An 18,593-nucleotide genomic window follows, 5' to 3' on the forward strand; every position below is an offset into this window, starting at 1 on the left:
CTTTACACTTTTTACTGAGATGGGGGGGGGTCTCATTAAATTGCCCAGAACGGCCCTGAACTTGCCACCCTCCTGCCTCAGCCTCCTGAGTAGCTGAAGTGATACATCTGGGCCACCTGTCAACTAACATGTTTTGCAAGAGCAGTATGGGGTTATTTTATCTATATAAAGCCCACCTCGAAATAGCCAGCCCCTGAACTACAGCCCCAGCCTCTTTACACTTTTTACTGAGATGGGGGGGTCTCATTAAATTGCCCAGAACGGCCCTGAACTTGCCACCCTCCTGCCTCAGCCTCCTGAGTAGCTGAAGTGATACATCTGGGCCACCTGTCAACTAACATGTTTTGCAAGAGCAGTATGGGGTTATTTTATCTATATAAAGCCCACCTCGAAATAGCCATTAAAAAAACAGACCGCAAGGACATCCAAAGGGCTGGAAAGACAAGGTGCCATGCATTTTACCTAAGGACGCCCCACTGTGCTTCCGCTTACAGCCTGTCAACTACGCGTGTGGCAATGGATGATCCGAGGTTTCTGTTTTGTGTGTGCTGATGGGAACTGGAACTCTGGCTTCTTGCACGCCCAGTGAGTTCAGTGTCACTAGCTGATTCCCAGCCCAGTTAATGTGCGATTGTAATGGCCTTGATAGTCCAGTCTGACAACCCAATCAGCAAAAAAATGTGTGTGTGAGACAGTAAGCAGCCCAGCAGCCGTAAGGCTGACACGGAAGTTGGAAAGGAGGCAAATTCTGTTCTGCAGCAGGTCTAAGGAAGCAGAGGCGTGCACAGTGGGTTTCAACGACTGCAACTCACATGTTTAAATAAGAAGTTTAGAGCCTGAGGAAGCTTTGCTGGCGAGGCGCAGGACAAAGGAGGGGACAGGACCAGCACGGGGGTTCGGCCAGGGGGAGGTAACCAGGGAGCTCCCCACTTTACCCGCAGTGTCACCCCCCCAGATGCCTGTAGGGGGCATGCCTACTGTTCCCTGAAAGCTGCTGGGTGGGGTTCCCCTCACCTCCTTGATTAGGTCGTCGAGCTCAGAGCGGCCGCACTCCATCTCTGTGACATCACTCAAGCAGCCTCCAGGTGCCATACCCAGCTTGCCTATGGGAAAAGGGAGAGACACCATGACCCCGGCACACAGTCTTCCTGAGAGCCCCATCCTCCTTGCTAAATGCTGAGTTAAGGAAACAGAGGTGGTGAGCGTTCACTCCGGTGTCAGCAGCTGCCGGAAGGTTTGGGAAAGGCTCGCTTGCTCCTTCCCATGCCCCGGGTCAACTGACCAGCCAAGTCAGAAGGGAGAAGTGAGCGGTGGGGGGGGGGGGGGGGGAGGTAAATGCAGGCTTTTAAAGGACAGCGGGGCTCCCATCTCCTCCCTTAGCTGAGAGCCAACGGAGCCCTTTCCAGTACTTTACGCCAGGTGCTCACAGCCCACCTGCCAAAGTCAAATTCACACTTGAGAACACCCAGGGATTTACTGGCAGGATTGCTGGCGGGTTGGTTTTTTGTGTTTTTTTTTTTTTTAAGCCACTTAGCAGGAAATCTCTTTTTGGCCTTTCCAAATATACATGTGTGCCTGCAACACCCCCATCCACAGTAAAGTCGCACTAACATCCTGCTAGCCTCCACTAGCTGCCACACCGACCTAGTGTCTCCACACAGCAAGGGGCGGGTATCTTCATAATACAAAGACTTGCGGGCTCCCCCGCCCCAGGAACCTGTGAGATTTACCCAGTGCCTCCTCCAGACTGGAAGATTCTCTTAGATGCTATTGTCAAGTGAAGCAGGGGGAGGCAGCCCCCCAGAGCAGCTGTCCAGAGCATCTTCTCAAAGCAGTGCCCCCCAGAAAGCACCCCCTCCCCCGAGCAGCTGGCAAATTGCCCAAGTTCAGAGCACCGGGACCAGGAAGGACAGTATGCAAATACTGGGTTCCTCTGTCCAGAACCCCTCCGCCTTCACCCTCCACATCACAGGTGATGAGGCCCCACCCCTGCTATAAACAAGTGAGGGTCACCTGCCGGGTCAAGACTGGGGAGTGTTGGGGTGTCCAGAGAAACTTCCCGGTTGTTCAAATCAGTGATCCAGGACCCAGGGCTAGGAAATGAGGCCATTAGCCTCTCAGACCCAGAGCCATCTGGCCCCTCCCGCGTGGGCCTGGCCACTGTTACACTGGGGCTCTGAGCCAGCAGAAGGAGGTAAATAAAAGGCAAAGTCAGAGGACACCTCAAATGACGGCGGTACTAGCCAAGCAGCCACGCAGCAGCCGGCTCAGCCTCCTCTTCGGGGGGCCGGCTTGTTTCTGCTTTGAGGACAGGGTCTTACTGTGCTGCCCAGGCTGGCCTTAAACTCACAATCCTCCTGGCTAAGTCTCCCAAGCCTGGGATCACCAGGGTCCCTGCCTTCACTGACTGGATGTTCTGGTGTCTCATGGTCTCTGATGGTCCTGGTGAGCACGTCAGTTCCCTGCTGTGTGATTCAAACAGCTCTGACACGGCCTCACTGTATAGCATTTGAATCATGATTTTGACTTTAGGAAAAAAAAAATCTGTCTGCATTTTTAATACCATCCCCCAGAACGTGGGGTGCAAGCTCAGAATCTGTGCACAGCCTCCAAGAACTTTTTACAAACTTTCAGGCATCAGGGGACTACCACCAAGTTTCAAAGGAGAAACTGTGACCCAGGAATGTTGTGGCTGCTACACAGAGTAGTTACAAAAAATCAATGCATTCAAAGGCTGTCAAACCATGGATGGAGACTAAACGGCTCTGATTCTGGCCAGCATACTGCCTTGAAAAGGAATCTGAGCTCAATACGTTCTCATCGATTAGTGATGTCTGACTAGAGCACAGACATAAGTAGAGGGGGAAAGTGTGGCAGGTTTGTGCTGTCCCTGCATCCAACACTTTGCAGATGTTTTGGGGGATTTTACTGCTAAGATTTTACCACAGGAGTGAGGCATCCCAGAGTTAGACGGCAGCCAGTCACAGGCTGAGGCCTGTCAGAATCTAGTGAGGCCATGGCCATCCTGTCTAACTTGGGGAACTGTTCTCTCAACCTTGTGATCCACCCCCTCCCAGCCCACTGGATCTTCCCTAGCCTCCTGTGAGGGGTGCTGGAAAACAATGGGACTCCAGCCTCAAATGCATCCAGCAGAACTTAGGAAATCCAGAGACCCTGGCCTCTCCAGCCCAGGCCCTGACCAAGCATCCTGGGCCTCCCCCAGCCCTGGCAGCCACTCCCTCTGCAGGAAGTGGACACTTGACCGCACATGGCGTGTGAGGTCAGGAAAGGGATCTTGTATCTGCTTACACAAAGGGGAGCCCAACTTTGTTTGGCTGAAGGTCCCTGACCCCCCAGGAGACCAAGGGCTGAAGGATAGAAGGGAATTCTGGGAGGCTTTGCAACCGCAATACATAGTTACATTTTTGCTCTTCCTCAGGGACGATTCGGTAAACTTTGTAGGGCTCCGAAATGTCCAGCTGGGATCTGTCAGTCACTTCCTCAAAGTCCGGGCTCTTGTTCAGAGCACAGCGTAGCCTCGTCTTCCAAGTGGCTGGCTCAGCCTTATCTCCCTCTTTAAACTTCCCTTTAAAAACTGCCCAGGCCTGAGGAGAGAAGAAAGGCATACTCAGCACAGGGCGACACAACTACAGAGCCTGGGAAGATGGAGGCCACACGCCCCTTCCCCAGAGACCCTGACTGTTAACTCCCATTGAAGGTCAGGACTCAGGGACTTCCAGAAGGCTGCTGCATGTGAACAAGCTAGGCCAGCACAGGGGTTCCCCAAGAACACCAGCAGGGCCAAATTTGAGCCCAAGCTGAGGCTCCCCACACCCCTGAATGTGTCTTCAGCAAAATCCTTCCCTGGCTTGAAGGGCCTAGGGGCCCTAAGGTCAAAGCTCAAAGAGGAAGTCGTGCTTGGTTTCACTAGAATGTTCAAAACAAAGATTTTTTTTTTGCTTTTTCAAATCAACCTCTTAGCATGAAAAGGGACATTTGAGAAAGACTAAATGTGATGCCCTTCGCACCTTGGAATAGAAATTTTGTTTTGCATTTTTGCATGTTTCTGGCCGTTTAAAATGCAATGAATCCTGCTGTTAAACGCCTCTTTTGCTTTATAGTCCATTGATCTGAACTAAGACCAAAAAAGTTACAGGTGGAGACTTAAAGCACTGGGCAGTATTCAAAAAATAAAATGGGCTGGGGAGGGTTTAGTAAATAGACTGCTTGCCATACAAACATGAGTTCGAATCCCAGCACCACATGGGGGCTAACAATTGTCTGTAACTCCAGTTCCAGGGGACTCCGACGCCGCCTTCTGACCTCCATGGGCACTGCACAACACGGGTGCACTTACACACATGTAGGCAATATACTCATACACACAAAATAAAATACTTTGAAAAAGCAAGGTGCGGGGCTGGAGAGACGGCTCAGCGATGAAGAGCACTGGCTGCTCTTGCAGAGGACCCAGGTTCGATTCCCAGCACTCACATGGCAGCGACGAACTGTCCTTAACTCCAGTTCCAGGGGAATCCGAAGCCCTTTTCTAACCTCCGAGGCATTGCACGACACGGGTGCACTCACATACATGCAGACAATACACTCATACACATAAAATAAAAATAAATAAAATATATTTTTTAAGGTGGGAGCAATAAGAGACAGCCAGACTCTTACACACACAGATACTCGAGCACACAGGCACACACAGGAACAGTCAGGGCTGATGCTTTCTACGCTGTTGACGTCAAATTCTGCATCTATGCTCAGAGGGGAAACTGGACAGACACTCCACCAGTGAGCCTGAGGGGCCATTTCCTCTGGCATAGAGACAAACCCATTTGTAGAAATGTTTCTTAAGGGGCTGGAGAGATGGCTCAGCAGTTAAGAACACTGGTTGTTCTTGCAGAAGACCCCAGTTCGAATCCCAGCACCCACACGGCAGCTAACAACTGTCCGTAACTCCAGTCCCAGGGGATCCAACAGCCTCTTCTGACCTCTGTGGGCATTGCACAACACAGGTGCACTTACCTACATGCAGGCAATACACGTGTACACATAAAATAATTTTTAAAAAACTTTTTTAAAAAATAAATGTTTCTTAAGTACACGGTTTTCGGCTCTGTCCTTTAATATAAACGTCAGTGCTAGCCACACACTGACTTGTGGGTTGTTTTCAAGAGCCCCTCACCTGCTCCGTGAACAATGAGTTCAGGCTGTGATTAGTTCAGTTGGGTTCTCTGCCTCAGCACTACTCAGAGCCATCTCCATGAGGGGGACCATGCCATACACTGAAGCTTTACCAGCGTTCCCCTCCCAGGACGTAAGAACTTGGGAGTGCCTGTCACTCTGGCTGAGGGACCCCCTTGGGTACCTCTGGGAATCACTGGGTCACTGCATTTCAATGCCACCTGGAAAGGCCTGGGTGCTCCACCCACCACATCAGACCCCATGTCAGGACGATCCTGGACCTCCACTGGGTACTAGCATGGGCCTCCCCTGAGCCTTGCATGCCTGGCCTCTGCAACCTTCTTGGCCAGGTCCAAAGATGTAGGGTCTCTCAGGACCACCCATCGCAAAGGAAAAGACAGAAAAGGTGTCCCTGGGGACCCACAGCACAGCACCGCGCCTGCCTGCCGACACCCAGTCCCACCTTAACTTTAGTGCTCCTCAGCATTACTTACTATGTCTGAAGGCATTGTAAAAACTAACTCTGTGGGCTGGGAATGTAGCTTAGTTGACAGATGCTTGCCTAGCATGCATGAAGCCCTGGGTTCAAGCCTCATACACTGGCATCATGGCACACGCATGCAATCCCATCACTCAGGCGGTGGAGGCAGCTGGTTCAAGAGGTCAAGGCCATCCTCATCTATATAGCAAGTTTGAGGCCAGCCTGGGCTACATTAGACCCTGTGTTGAAATAAAATAAAAATCACTTCTTTTTCCTCCTTCAAGGCCCACCAAGTTGAAGGCCCTGAGGGCTAAGGGCTTAGGTCTATTGCCAGGCCCTCCCAGCACAGCCCCGGCTTAAATGACAGGAGCTAAGGATCTTTTATCATTCTTCATCTGTGGCTGACACCTGAAGTGGGTCTCAGGACGCTACCTACACACAGCACAGGGCTCAGTGACCTAAGCAACCTCTTAGGATCCCCTTCCGGGGAAGAAAAGCAAACACACGCCTTTCCCTTAACTCCTGCATTCCTGAAAGTCCCTGGATGTCTGAGATGAACAGGTTCCCTACTCAGCCAGCGCCTAAGATGGCTTTTTCTGCCCAAGGTCTTGAGGGCTAAGGGCTTAGGTCTATTGCCAGGCCCTCCCAGCACAGCCCCGGCTTAAATGACACGAGCTAAGGATCTTTTATCATTCTTCATCTGTGGCTGACACCTGAAGTGGGCCTCAGGACGCTACCTACAGACAGCACAGGGCTCAGTGACCTAAGCAACCTCTTAGGATCCGCTTCCGGGGAAGAAAAGCAAACACACGCCTTTCCCTTAACTCCTGCATTCCTGAAAGTCCCTGGATGTCTGAGATGAACAGGTTCCCTACTCAGCCAGCGCCTAAGATGGCTTTTTCTGCCCAAGGTCTCGAGGCAGGCTTCCCACAGAGATGATGACAGAGACATGCCTGTGAGGACACTGGGGAGCACCCTCACACAGAGCAGCTCAGAGAGCACCGTCTACCCTGTTGCTCCCCCTCGGGTGGGCACCCCGTCTCCAGCCTGCCCTCATCCCCGCCGAGATTGTAGACTCATTTCAGATTGCCACACAGAGCGACTGACTGCGTAACCAACGGAAGCATCAGGAATCTTGCGCATCTCCTCCACGCTGTTGAAACGGCCATGAAGCACATTGTGTAAGAGGCATAAATCTGGAGATTGACTTCGTCCCTCCTGTGGGAAGAGAAGCTGCTGTCTCCTGCACGAGCTGCAGCCGGGGGATCTCAGCTTGGTCCAGACTTCTCTGGAAGGGTCACTAATGTCCTTTCTCTTCCAGCATCAACACTAGCAGTCATAGGCGCAACACAGGGTTCTCAGTGAGGGGGAGTATCTGGCAGTCAGAATCAAGAAAAGCTGAGTAAAACATCCCACATGGCCCAGCACAGCTGCACCACAAAGGCACCAGTAGAGCCTGGCCTGCGGCCACTGAGAACGCAGACCGTCCTACCACCGATGGCACTGGTGTAGGAGTGACTCCAAAGAGGTTGTGACCATCAGGCCAACAGCCATCACAAGAGAAAAGCCACGGGCCTGAGCTAAGCAGCAAGCACTGTCAACCCTCTGTCCTGGCTTCCTGACTGGTCAGTGATCACGAGAAACTGGGGGGTGGGGGCAGTGGGGACCCCTTCAAGGTAAACAGAACAGCCCCAGGTAACCATTCTACGTGGAGCTGTCAGGAGCTGGTGCCTGATTCTCAGAGCCCTGAAGCTCCCGACTGCAAAGAAATGGAATTGCTAGTAAAAATGAGCAGGCAGTCCTCAAAAAACAAGGTGGTGGATGGGGCTGGAGGGATGGCTCAGCAGTTAAGAACACTGACTGTTCTTGCAGAAGACCCAACTTCGAATCCCAGAACCCACATGGCAGCTAACAACTGTCCATAACTCCAGTCCCAGGGGATCCGACAGTCTCCTCTGTCCTCTGTGGGCACTGCACGATATGGGTGCACTTACCTACATGCAGGCAATACACTCATACACATAAAATAATAAATAAAAATATTTTTTAAAAAACAAGGTGGTGGCATCCTGAGGTGCACCTCTGGCCTCTACATGCATGCACACATGTGTGCACATGACCCTCACACATACACAAGAAAATACATACATAAATCTCACATACACAAACACCCACAAAATGGTGTGCAGACCTGCCACAAACTCAGGTCTGACAGAGACTGGCGGTCTGGAACGTGTTCTTTTCTTCTTTTTTTTGGTCTTTTTGAGACAGGGTCTCCCAGGTTGGCCTTTTGCCTCTGCCTCCCAAGTGCTGGGGCTGCAGGTGTGCGCCACCACACCTGGCAGGAATGTGTCTTAAGTCAGCCCCGACCTACGTATGTTCCAAGCTGAGGCAATGTGTGTCTGCCCAGAAATTTCTGCTCATTTATATCAGAAGAGTGAAGGGCCCAGCAATGTTCTGGGGTGCTGAGCAATGTTCTGGGGTGCTTCAGGCTGCCCCAAACTTATCAGTCTCAGGTCATTTTCAGGTCTTCAGGGTTTCAACCTGCCTGGTGGCCCCCGACCGACACACACACACTTGTAACCTCCCTCCCCAGCCCAGCTCCCCAGTGTGCACAGAGCTAGCAGTGGTGGTTTACAACCTGGGCTCTGGGTTAGACCACCTGGGCTACAGCTGTTCACAAAGTGGAAGTTTGGGTTGACCTTGGCCCAAAGCTATGAATCTCCCAGGGGTGAAATGGGGATGTCTGGAGTCTCAGAGACGCCCACAAGTGACTCTGACCCACAGGGGACTCCTGACCCAGTGGGTCTGCAGAGCTGGGCTGAGCTGGTCCCAAGGGAAAAACTGCTCTGCTTCTCAGTACTAGAGGGGTTAAGATCTTGGGCCACCTGGTCCCAAATGCCACTCTCTCACACAGGACCTGTAAGACCCCAGAAAAGCCACTTCTCCCTGAGTGCCACTGTGAAATGAGGACAGGAGAGTCACCTGCCATGCAGGACAGGACGAAGGAAAAACAGAACAACACAGATAGGCCTGGACCAGAGCCGACTATCACTCACCCAGCTGGCTAGCCAGCCCCTAGGGTAGAAATGAAGGCCAGGCCCACCATACACAGAGCACTTAAGGGGGAACCTATGTGTGGGCATCTACAAGGTCAGGACACCCCTTGAACCCTGACCCAGAAGTGAGGATGATGCCTGTCACCCTTTGGTCACCCTGTCACCAGATCAGGCAGAAGTCACAGCTTGAACAAGCAAAGACTGACAGATTCCCTGGGCAGCTGAGGGGAAAGGCAGGGCAGGTGGCACACACGTTCTCAACCTTATCAGAGGAACAGTGCCAGGGCCAGGCATTCCTGGGCCAACGTTTCTCCTAGAACACTGGGTTGGCTGTTTGTCAGTCAGGACATCTCTGGATACTTCCAGAGTCAGAGGGACTCCAGCAGCACCCTCGGATCACGGGGCTTTACCTTGAAGATAGAGGCATCCACTTCCTGGTTGTAATCCTGCTTGCCAGCGTGTTTCCAGGGAATGCGGAACATTGTCTTCTGGTCGTTTTCCCAGATCAGCCCTGGGTACATACTGCTGTCGATTTGCTCAATCAGCCACTGCCGGAGGCGCCGCCCACCATTCCGGTCACACATCCTTGAAAAGAAAAATAAAACCATCAACCCTGCAATATGGCAAAAGCCGCTCCCTGAGCCAGAGGGACCCCGGGCTGACAGGAGGACAGACACTACACAGGTGCCGGTTTGGGGAAAAGCCGGAGATCCAGGGAATCTGGGCCAGAGCGGCAGGAAACAAACTATGTGCCCAGATGTACCCACTCTGTGTCCCTGGTGGTGAGTCCAGCTCCCCGCCAACCTCTCGTTCCGGACACACACACCCAGGAGATCCTGGCACTGGGAACGGCCTCTCAGGTGATGCAGAACCTTCTATGAGCCGTCCGCGCTCTTCAAACCAGCCTGATGACTGATGCCCCAACTTCCTGAGTCCCTGAAAACTGCGGCCCCAGTGCCACCTGGGACAGAGGACACCCTCAAAGTCACCTCCTCCGGGTTGTTCCTTCCAGCAGGTGGTGATGGGCAAGGGACACAAAGGGACCCCGTTCCCACTGGGGATGTCCAAGCTGACGACCAACTGCAAGAAGATGAACTAGAGGACAGGACAGACACCCCTGCGGTACAAAGCCAGCTCAGGAGTCCCGCAGCCAGACCCTGTCACCCCCAGACACCCAAAGGCATCCCTTAGATGCTGTCAAAGAGATGTCAGGAAGCTTTGCCCACAGTCCAGGGAAGAGAGTGCTTTGCCCAGCAAACTCGAAGCCAGTATTTACAAGAACAGCCTGGAAATCCCCGAGGCAGTTGGACAGACGCCCACCCCAAAACTAGAACACAGCGTTTCTATCTCTGATTACAGTGTGACCTCCTCGGACAGGCAGGGGATGGCAACCGGCAGTGGGGAGATAGCCTGTCCCCAACACATGGCCACATCCAGAGCCAGCACAGTTCACCAAGCAGTCCACAACCCTGGAGGAGGTGCCTTTCTCCAGGGGCCCCCTGAGGTAGCAGTGAGGGCAGAAAGGTGCGGGGCCAGGTCCCCCAGAGGAGGTGAGGTCTTTCCATCCCTGGCTTTAGGTTTTCCACAAAGCTGGTAAGGCAGGGACCCAACCTCAGGCCTGGTTTTTATTCTTGGTTTTGAGGCCGTGTCTAACCCCAGACTGGTCTCCAGTTTGCTGTGAAGCTGAGTACGACCTCCACTTTTGAGCGCTACAATCACATGTGTGCACATGCCCTGTCTCTGGGGCTGGTCTAGGGGTTGAACCCAGGGCTTCTGTGTGCTGGGCATGTGCTCTACCAACCAAGCCACAGTCCCAGAGGGACTGGACTGGAGCTTGGGACCCTGGGCCCCAGCAAGGGCTTGTCTCCTCCCAGACCCTGGGATGCCACCTGATGGTCTGAGGACCCTCACGTGAAAAGGGGGAAAGAGGAGAAACTGTAAGAGACCCAGAATTCTAAGGCAGATCTGAGAAGAGTACCCAAGGATGAAAATAAACCACCACCAGGCACCGCAAAAAAAGCAGGGTACTGAGTCCTACAGCTCCAAGGAGGACAGAGGAGGCGCTCCTGGCCTGAGATGCTCCTGTGCGGGGTGCATGGAGGAGCATGGTGGGTCAAGACACACCGGGGGCTGGTATGCCAATCAAAGGCATCACCACCCATTCTTAAACCACAGTCCAATTTTTTCCAGAGAGAGGGACAGCACTCTGAAATCAGGGTTCCCAAGGCATCCATCACCCCAAAGCTGTTAGAGACAATTGTCTCGGTGCATGAGAGGACTGAAAAGAAGAGTGAATCACAGACCAAGAAAGCTAGAAGTAAAAAGCCTCTAATCCAGGCCCTTCTTCACTCAAAAAAGGAGACCCTGGGAGATAGAGCCGTCTGGGCACCAGCACTGTCACTCTGTCCCCAGCCCCCAGTCTCAGAGATTGGATTCATTCCACAGACAAAAACCACAGCTTTCCCCAGACACCCTTTTATCCCCTTGAGCCACCTCTGAGGTCCTAGGCAACGCAGAGCCTGACTCTCCCATGATGATGGTCCATGACAATATATTAATGACCAGCAACCCAAGTCCACCCAGAGTCCAGCCAGGAAAAAATAATAAGCCAGTCACATGTTTATGACTTCCTCTTCTGGATTTTGGGGTAATATTCCCTCTCCTGGCCGAGCCCTATCTACAACTAACCTGTGGTCAGGGAAACACATCCTGGACCAGGAGCCCAGGAGGCAGGAGGATCCCAGGCTGCAAAGTTCACTCAACTTAGCCAGCAGCATATGCACTGGTACCCCAGGGCTCAGGCCACTCCGCTCTCACAGCCCCCTGCACCATTCAGTCCAGCCAATACCAAACCATAACTAAGCGGAAACCCATCACAGCCAAGCTCTGAGCTTCCCCAAGAGAGCGACTCACTCAGACCCTCCTGAGGGAGTTGGCTGCAACACAAAAGGAGAGACTTAGAATTGTCACTTAACCTAGGGGCCAAGCTGCATGGTGGGTCACACCTGTGATCCCGCAGGAGGCTGAACACGCGGAGTGCCAGGCCAGCCTGGGCTGCCCAGTGAGACCCTCAACAAAGAAAAAGAAAGGGAAAAAAAGTGGAGCCGCAGGGCAGGGCCAACTAAAAAATTCTAGACTATTCAAGGACCAGTTTCCACCTCTAAACCCCTTCCTAGCCTGGGCTAATGAGACATCTCACCTGGGAAAGTGCGCCTACAGCCAGTGCTTTCAGCAAGCTGTCCCTGTGAACGGTGACTCCGGGGACACGCTTTCCTGCCAGAACACCGTCAAGAGGATGTGCAAAGCCACTGGGCAGCTGGTCAGAACTGGAGCGGGTCTGCGCTCCAGGGAGCCCACGCTGGCCCGGGCGGTTTATTCCAGCCCGATGACCGGCAGGTCTTACAGAAACGGGGACCACGCTCTCCGTTCACGGTTCCCACGCCAGCCAGATTTTAAGAGAAAAAGTGGGGTTTTCTTTGGGCACCTCAATCCTGGGCGCAAACGCGTCCAACGTTCCCCCTGGACGCGCGTGGAAGGACCCAGAGCCCGCACCGCGCGCCCCGCTCGCCGCGCCCTACCTGCCGCCGCTGGTTCCCACGCTCCCGCGGGCTCCGGGGTCCGTGCCGGGGCTTTAAGGGCGGGGCGGGGGCCGGGCGGGTCCCGAGCGCGGAGCGACGGCCGCGTGGGCCAATGAGCGCGGCCCGCCCGGTCCGCCTTCTTTGAAGCGCTCGGCTTTCCGAGAAATCAGCTCCGTCGACCGCGCGGCCCGCGGGGTCCGCCGACCCCGTTACAGGCGCCGTCCCCCACCCCGGGGACGAGCGTCGCGTGGGAGGGGGCTTCCCCGGGGGCGCGGGGGCGGGCCGATGTCAGGGTCAAGGTCGAGGCGGCCGGTGGGGCTCGGGTCGGAGGGCAGCGAGCCGCACGCCGGCCGGGGGTTCCCCGCGGGGAGGCCGGGGTTCCGGGAGCCGCGTGGGGCGCCCCCGGCCCCGAACACGTGTGGAGCTGCGTGCGCCAGGTGCCGAGGACCACCTGCGGCTGGCCCGGAGTACCCGGATGACCACCCACGGGTGCCCAGGGAACCCAAGAAACCACGCGCTGGGCTGGAATGCCCCGCGGGGGAAACTCCGCGCACAGCTTTTTCCCGAGAAAACCTCCATTGTGCAAAGAGAGGGTCCACAGCCCGTGCCCCAGCCCTGCCCGAACTGGGTGTGTGGGTTTGCTGATGACTGTAAGACTGGGACACACACACACACACACGCACACACACACAGGCACACACACACACGCACGCACACACACACACAGGTTTGCTGATGACTGTAAGACTGGGACACACACACACACACACGCACGCACACACACACACACACGCACGCACACACACACACAGGTTTGCTGATGACTGTAAGACTGGGACACACACACACACACACGCACGCACACACACACACACACGCACGCACACACACACACAGGTTTGCTGATGACTGTAACACACACACACACGCACACACACACACACACACACGCACGCGCGCGCAGGAACTGTTTTCCGGGTTCCACTTCTGAGCAAGTGAGGGTCGTAGCCCACTTTCATGGCCAGCCGGCCAACCTCACACCTGTGGCAACGTTCACCCGGCTCTTGTTCATCCCGCTTTTCAAAGACTTGGGAAAATCGTGCCAGGAAAATAACTTTTTTATTGGCCCCAAATACAAGGTGTGCACGGCTGAATTTCAGATAAACACATATCCAAGTAAAGACCCTCAAAGCAGAAACTCTTAAGTTACTCATAAATAAACATCTCGGTGTGTGTGTGAGATGGAAATTGCATGAATTTCTTAATAAAGATCTTCCAGGAGTCACAACCAATTATAAAGCTGAGATTCCTGGTGCCAAATAAGTTCAAATGACTGTTTTTCAAAGCTCAGAATCTTTGAGCAGTGCAGAACCCTGTTTGCATGAGGAATGAGCCATCCAGAAATCAGAGCCCCTTGGGATTAGGAAAGTTCTAAAACAGCGTCCTCTGTGTGTGTATGTGTGTGTAGTGTGCATCCATCTTTACGAATACCACGCCTTATGAGGTGACACAAGTTCCCTGTAAAATCTGTGAGGCACAGACTCAGTGCAGCTCAAGTTCCCACTCTGCACTCCTAAGGGGAAAAGGCTGAAGGAAGCCGGTTCAGTTAGTGTTGTCAGCAGGTGTCACTGTAGACACTGCAGGAGCCTGGGTGCGTCCCACAGGAGCTGCTGCCCAGGACACGTCCGGCTTCTGTTTAGTTTGACTGCCAAAGATTCCCAGAGAGCTCCAAAATATGTTTACTGACAGCATAGGTTTCCACTCAGACCTGAGAAAGCCCAAGCCACCTGACAGTGGGGCCATGGGGCCAGGACTCCAGCATTCCCCACAGGCCACAGGTGGTTACTCCTGTCAGATCCAGCCCATCAGAGCCTCCCTGGGAAAGAGGGACATTGGGAACCAGGCTGAAGCCTATTTGAGATATCTGTGGGGGCCAAAACACCTGGAGAGAGCCCGTCACCACCTTACAGCGCCTCCCAGAGAGGGGCTCACACTGTAGATCCAGAGGGCACAGATCCCAGACCAGTGAGAACCACCCACTGCCGGTCCCCTTGTCCACATCGAACAGATTACCCAGGCCTTCCCAGGGTCCTCAGCATAGGCATTGTTACCAGATCTCACCTAGCTCTACCATCAGGGGTCTGACCCACACCTCCACTGTTGTCAGGGACCTGACACCCCTATCTCCCGTCAGCCACCTGACACCCCAATCATCATCAGGGATCTGACAAACCCCATGGTCCACAGGTTTCCACTTCACCTAAAAACCTCATCACCACTCACTGTCCCACTGGGACAAAAACTCGCAGTCCTCATCAGGGTGTTGGGGTGTCAGCAGGGGCTCCTGGAGGCTCAGGGGAGAATCAGTCCCCAAGAGCTCGACCTTCCAGCTGGATTCTTGGCTGATGGCCGGGTGAGTCCTCACATCGCCGTGTCCTTCCTTCTAACCTTCCTCTTCCTCTAGGAACCTTGTGACTGCATTGGGCTCAGCTGGGTGATGGCGGCATCTCCCCCACTCAGGGTCAGCTGATTAGCAGGCCCAGCATTGTCCCTTCTGTGCATTTTGACTTGAGCGTCCTTAAGGGTCCATTGCTCTGCCCACCACTCCATCCTTAAGACCTAGCTCGGGGCCTATTTCCTCCACCAGCTCCACAGGCCTTTGTTGTAACCCCCAGTGGCAGCTACGCTCAAGCCCCTAACATCACAATTGGGCACTGAAAGCATGTGTGCCTTTACGGCTTGTTTCCCTGAACTGTTCTTGAAGTCAGCAGTGAAATCTCACTCTCCTACAACACCGTTTCTTAGCCCGGCAGTGAATTTGGAGTCCCGTGTGAATGTGTGTATGCGTGTGTGTGTGTGTGTGTGTGTGTGTGTGTGTGTGTGTGGTACACATGTGTGTGAATGCGTGGAGGCCAGAGGTCAACCTCTGGTACTCCTCCTCAGACACCAGCCACCTGGGTTTTTGAGACAGGGCCTCTCACTGACTATGAACTGAACAAGTAACCTCTGCTGGCTGGCCAGTGAGTCCCAGAGAGCGTCTCTCTACCTCCCCTGCACTGGCATTACAAGTATATATTACTATGCCAGTTTTTAATTTTATGTGTATGAGTGTATTGCCTGCATGTATGTAAGTGTGCCAGTGTAGTGTAATGCCCACGGAGATCAGAAGAGGGTGTCAGATCCCCCCGGAACTGGGGTTATGGACAGTTGTTAGCCAATATGTGGGTGCTGGGAACGGAACTCAGGTCCTCTGCTCTTAACCACCGAGCCATCTCTCCAGCCCCACCATGCAGGCTTTTTAAATGTGTGCTCTGGAGATCAAACAGTCCCTGTACTACTAAGCCAACTCTGTAGCCTTGTTTTTTTAATTACATGTCATTTGTTTATTGTGTGTGCATGTGATGCACCACAGCACGCATGTGGAGCTCAGATGACGCTTTGCCTGTCAGTTCCCTCCTTCTACCACGTGGGTCCTGGCACCAAGCCCTTTACCTGCTGCATCTTCTCATTGGCCTCATTTTTTGTTTGTATTTATTTTGTGAAACAGGGTCCCACTATGTAGCCCATGCTGGCCTCAGACTCCTGGTGATCCTCTGGCCTTGGCCTCCTCCATGCTGAATGACAGGTATGAGCCACTACACTCCATAAGGGATGCCTCAGCTAGACAAGCCTACAAGAGAAAAATCTCAAGAGTACCAAATGAGGAGGGAGCAGAAAGGACATGCTGGCCTCTGAGGTCCACCCAGCAGGAGTGAATTTGTACAGCCTCTGAGCTGGGGTCCCAGGGGCACCTTGTTTTCAGTGACTCACTGGGAGGATGTGCAGCCCACAGCCAGGCTCCTGGTAAAACACGCTGCAGAAAAAAGTCACAGAACTGAGTCAACTGCGCGCAAAGTCACCTGAGCAGGTCTGGAGGAAATGGGCCAGCCAAGGTCCTCCCAGAACTGCACAGAGTGTGCTCGGCTCCCAGCATCAGGTGGTGACGGTAGGCCTTGCAAACCCAGTAAAGACTCGGTGCCCCGGACCATTCCCGTAGACGTAGAGCAAATTGCCAGCCTCCTGGAAAAAGAGCGGGGTTCAGCACAGACCATATTTAGCTGAGGCATGTGAGCCCTATTTACCAGGGAGGTGTGAAGACCCAGATACTAGCTGAGGCTAGCTCTCAGCTGCAGGGACCCCTCTGTGCTCTCCAGGGCTTCTGTTTTCTTTTTGCTTTAGGGATGGGGCAGAGGTCAGAGGTCAGCCTCAGGGTCATCCCTAGGCGCCATCCACCTTGTTTTTGGAGACAAGAGTCTCTGGTTAAACAAGACTGGCTGTCCAGTGAACCCCAGCGAGCCTCCCGTCTCCATCTCCCCCTGCTGGGGTTACAGGAGTGCCAGTATGCCTGGGTGTGCTTCCCAGGGGGTCCTGGGATCAAGGTCAGGGCCTCGTGCTTGCATGGCAAGAGTTTTACGGGTGCGCCATCTCCCCAGCCCCAGGACTTCCGTTTTGGAGTTTGCTTTCAGTGTCCTTCAAGTGCAGATCTTGGGCTGGGACATATGCAACTTTTGGAAGATTTTACAAGCTGCAGGTTTAATCCTTCTAGAAACATCACTCTGTTGATTCTGAAATCGCATGCTCTGCTCACAGCCGCAGCAGCACGGCCACACAGCTCCCTCCCTCCAACAACCTCCAAACCCAAACTGGTGGCCGACTAGGAGAAATTAGGCTGAGGCTGAGGCCCTGAGAGCTGGCTGCACAGCCAAGGAGGCTGCGGACCTGGTAGAGGAGAATGGTTTGAAGAATGTCGTTTGCTGGGGGGCAGACCTGCAGCGTGGGCAGAGCAGGGCCTGCAGTACACAGCGTATCTATCCAGCAGGGACGGGGAAAGGGCAGCAGAATCTTCCTCAGCAAGACAAAGGAGCCCTCAGCTACAAATGAACAGAGGTAAGTTGAACCCCTGTGGGTGGAGAGATGACTCAGAGACTTAAGAGCACTGGCTGCTCCTGCAGAGGACCTGGGTTTGATTCCCAGCACCCACATGGCAGCTAACAACCATCTATAACTCTAGTTCCAGGGGATCTGACACCTTCTTCTGGCCTCTGCTGGCATGGCATGACGTGGATGCACTTACACACATGCAGGCAAAACACTCATACACATAAAATAAAAATAATTTTTTTAAGAAGAGTATTTGGTACTCTTGCAAAGAAACGCTCTGGCAGCTCACAACTGCCTGTAACTCCAGCACCAGGAGACCTGACACCCTCTTGCTTCCCTAGACAGCTACACACACATTTGAACACACACATACTATAAACTAAAATAAAAAGAACTGTGTTGCTGGGCATGTTAAAGGCCTGGTGACATATGTCTTTAATCCCAGCACTTGGGGGCAGAAGCAGGTGGATCTCTGTAAGATCGAAACCAGCCTGTTCTACATAGTCCCAGACCAGCTGGGGCTACAGGGAGACCCTGTCTCAAACAAAAAAAAAAGTGTGTTCGACCAAGCTCAGGACCCCAAGTGCCAAGCAAGGCAAGACTGGGGGAGGTGGTCACAGCACAGGCAACACCAGACACCCAAGCTGGAGGTGGAGCTCACCTGTGACCCCAGCTTTCGGAAGGCTGAGGTGAGAGGATCAGGAGCTCGAGGCCAGCCTGAACTCCACAGAGAGCGCTGTCTCAAAGAGAAAAAGAAAGAACTTCTATTCAGAACATTTAAAAAATTCCTATGAGTCAGTGAGAAAAAGACAAGCCGAGGTATAGCTCAGCAGTGGAACACATGCTCAGCACACACCGACCCTAGGTTGCGTATCCAGCACTAAGAAAGAAACACACAATCAGTCTCCTATGCTGACCAGCAGGTGGTAATTCCTCCCTGTTCCCAAGAAGTCCTGGGCTTCGTGGACCTTCCAGGTAGCTGGATCCCAGAGGCAGCAAGGCGGAGTGGACTTTGCTCAGCTTGAGCTGGTGCAATCTTAATTACCACTGGCCGTTAGAGGCTTTCCTCACTGCGTGTGACGGCTGCTGAGGAGTCCATGGACGGCATTTCGAACTCTAGGGCTGCCACTGTGCACCCGTTTTTAATATCCTTGAGCCCTGGAAAGTGTCCAGGGATTTTTTTTAAAGATGATTTATTTGCACAAAACTGGCCAGCTATATAGATCATTAATGCTCTCAAAGTACCTTTATTTAATATCTATGTGTATCTGTGTGTTGACATGTGATATGCACATGTGTACAGCGCCTACAGAGGCCAGAAGAGGATGTCAGATCTCCTGCACTAGAGTTACAGATGGTTGT

The 18,593-nt window shown here is 53.4% G+C and overlaps 1 protein-coding gene across 1 annotated transcript in view; it reads right to left on the reverse strand.

The window, feature by feature from the left end:
• Irf8 (interferon regulatory factor 8) overlaps nucleotides 1-11,485 on the reverse strand; it is a 21,698-nt gene extending 10,213 nt beyond the window's left edge. Inside the window, exons 1-4 of the mRNA XM_017796858.2 lie at nucleotides 11,422-11,485; nucleotides 9,144-9,318; nucleotides 3,422-3,605; nucleotides 936-1,103 (exon numbers count right to left, since the gene is read on the reverse strand). Of these exons, the coding sequence (XP_017652347.1) occupies nucleotides 936-1,103; nucleotides 3,422-3,605; nucleotides 9,144-9,318; nucleotides 11,422-11,441 (547 nt within the window). The 5' untranslated portion in view covers nucleotides 11,442-11,485. The remainder of the gene's footprint in view (nucleotides 1-935; nucleotides 1,104-3,421; nucleotides 3,606-9,143; nucleotides 9,319-11,421) is intronic.
• Between the last annotated feature and the right edge of the window lie 7,108 nt (nucleotides 11,486-18,593).

Source organism: Nannospalax galili, unplaced genomic scaffold (assembly GCF_000622305.1).
Source record: "Nannospalax galili isolate Female #2095 unplaced genomic scaffold, S.galili_v1.0 scaffold933, whole genome shotgun sequence".
In the NCBI taxonomy this organism is placed as follows: Eukaryota; Metazoa; Chordata; class Mammalia; order Rodentia; family Spalacidae; genus Nannospalax; species Nannospalax galili.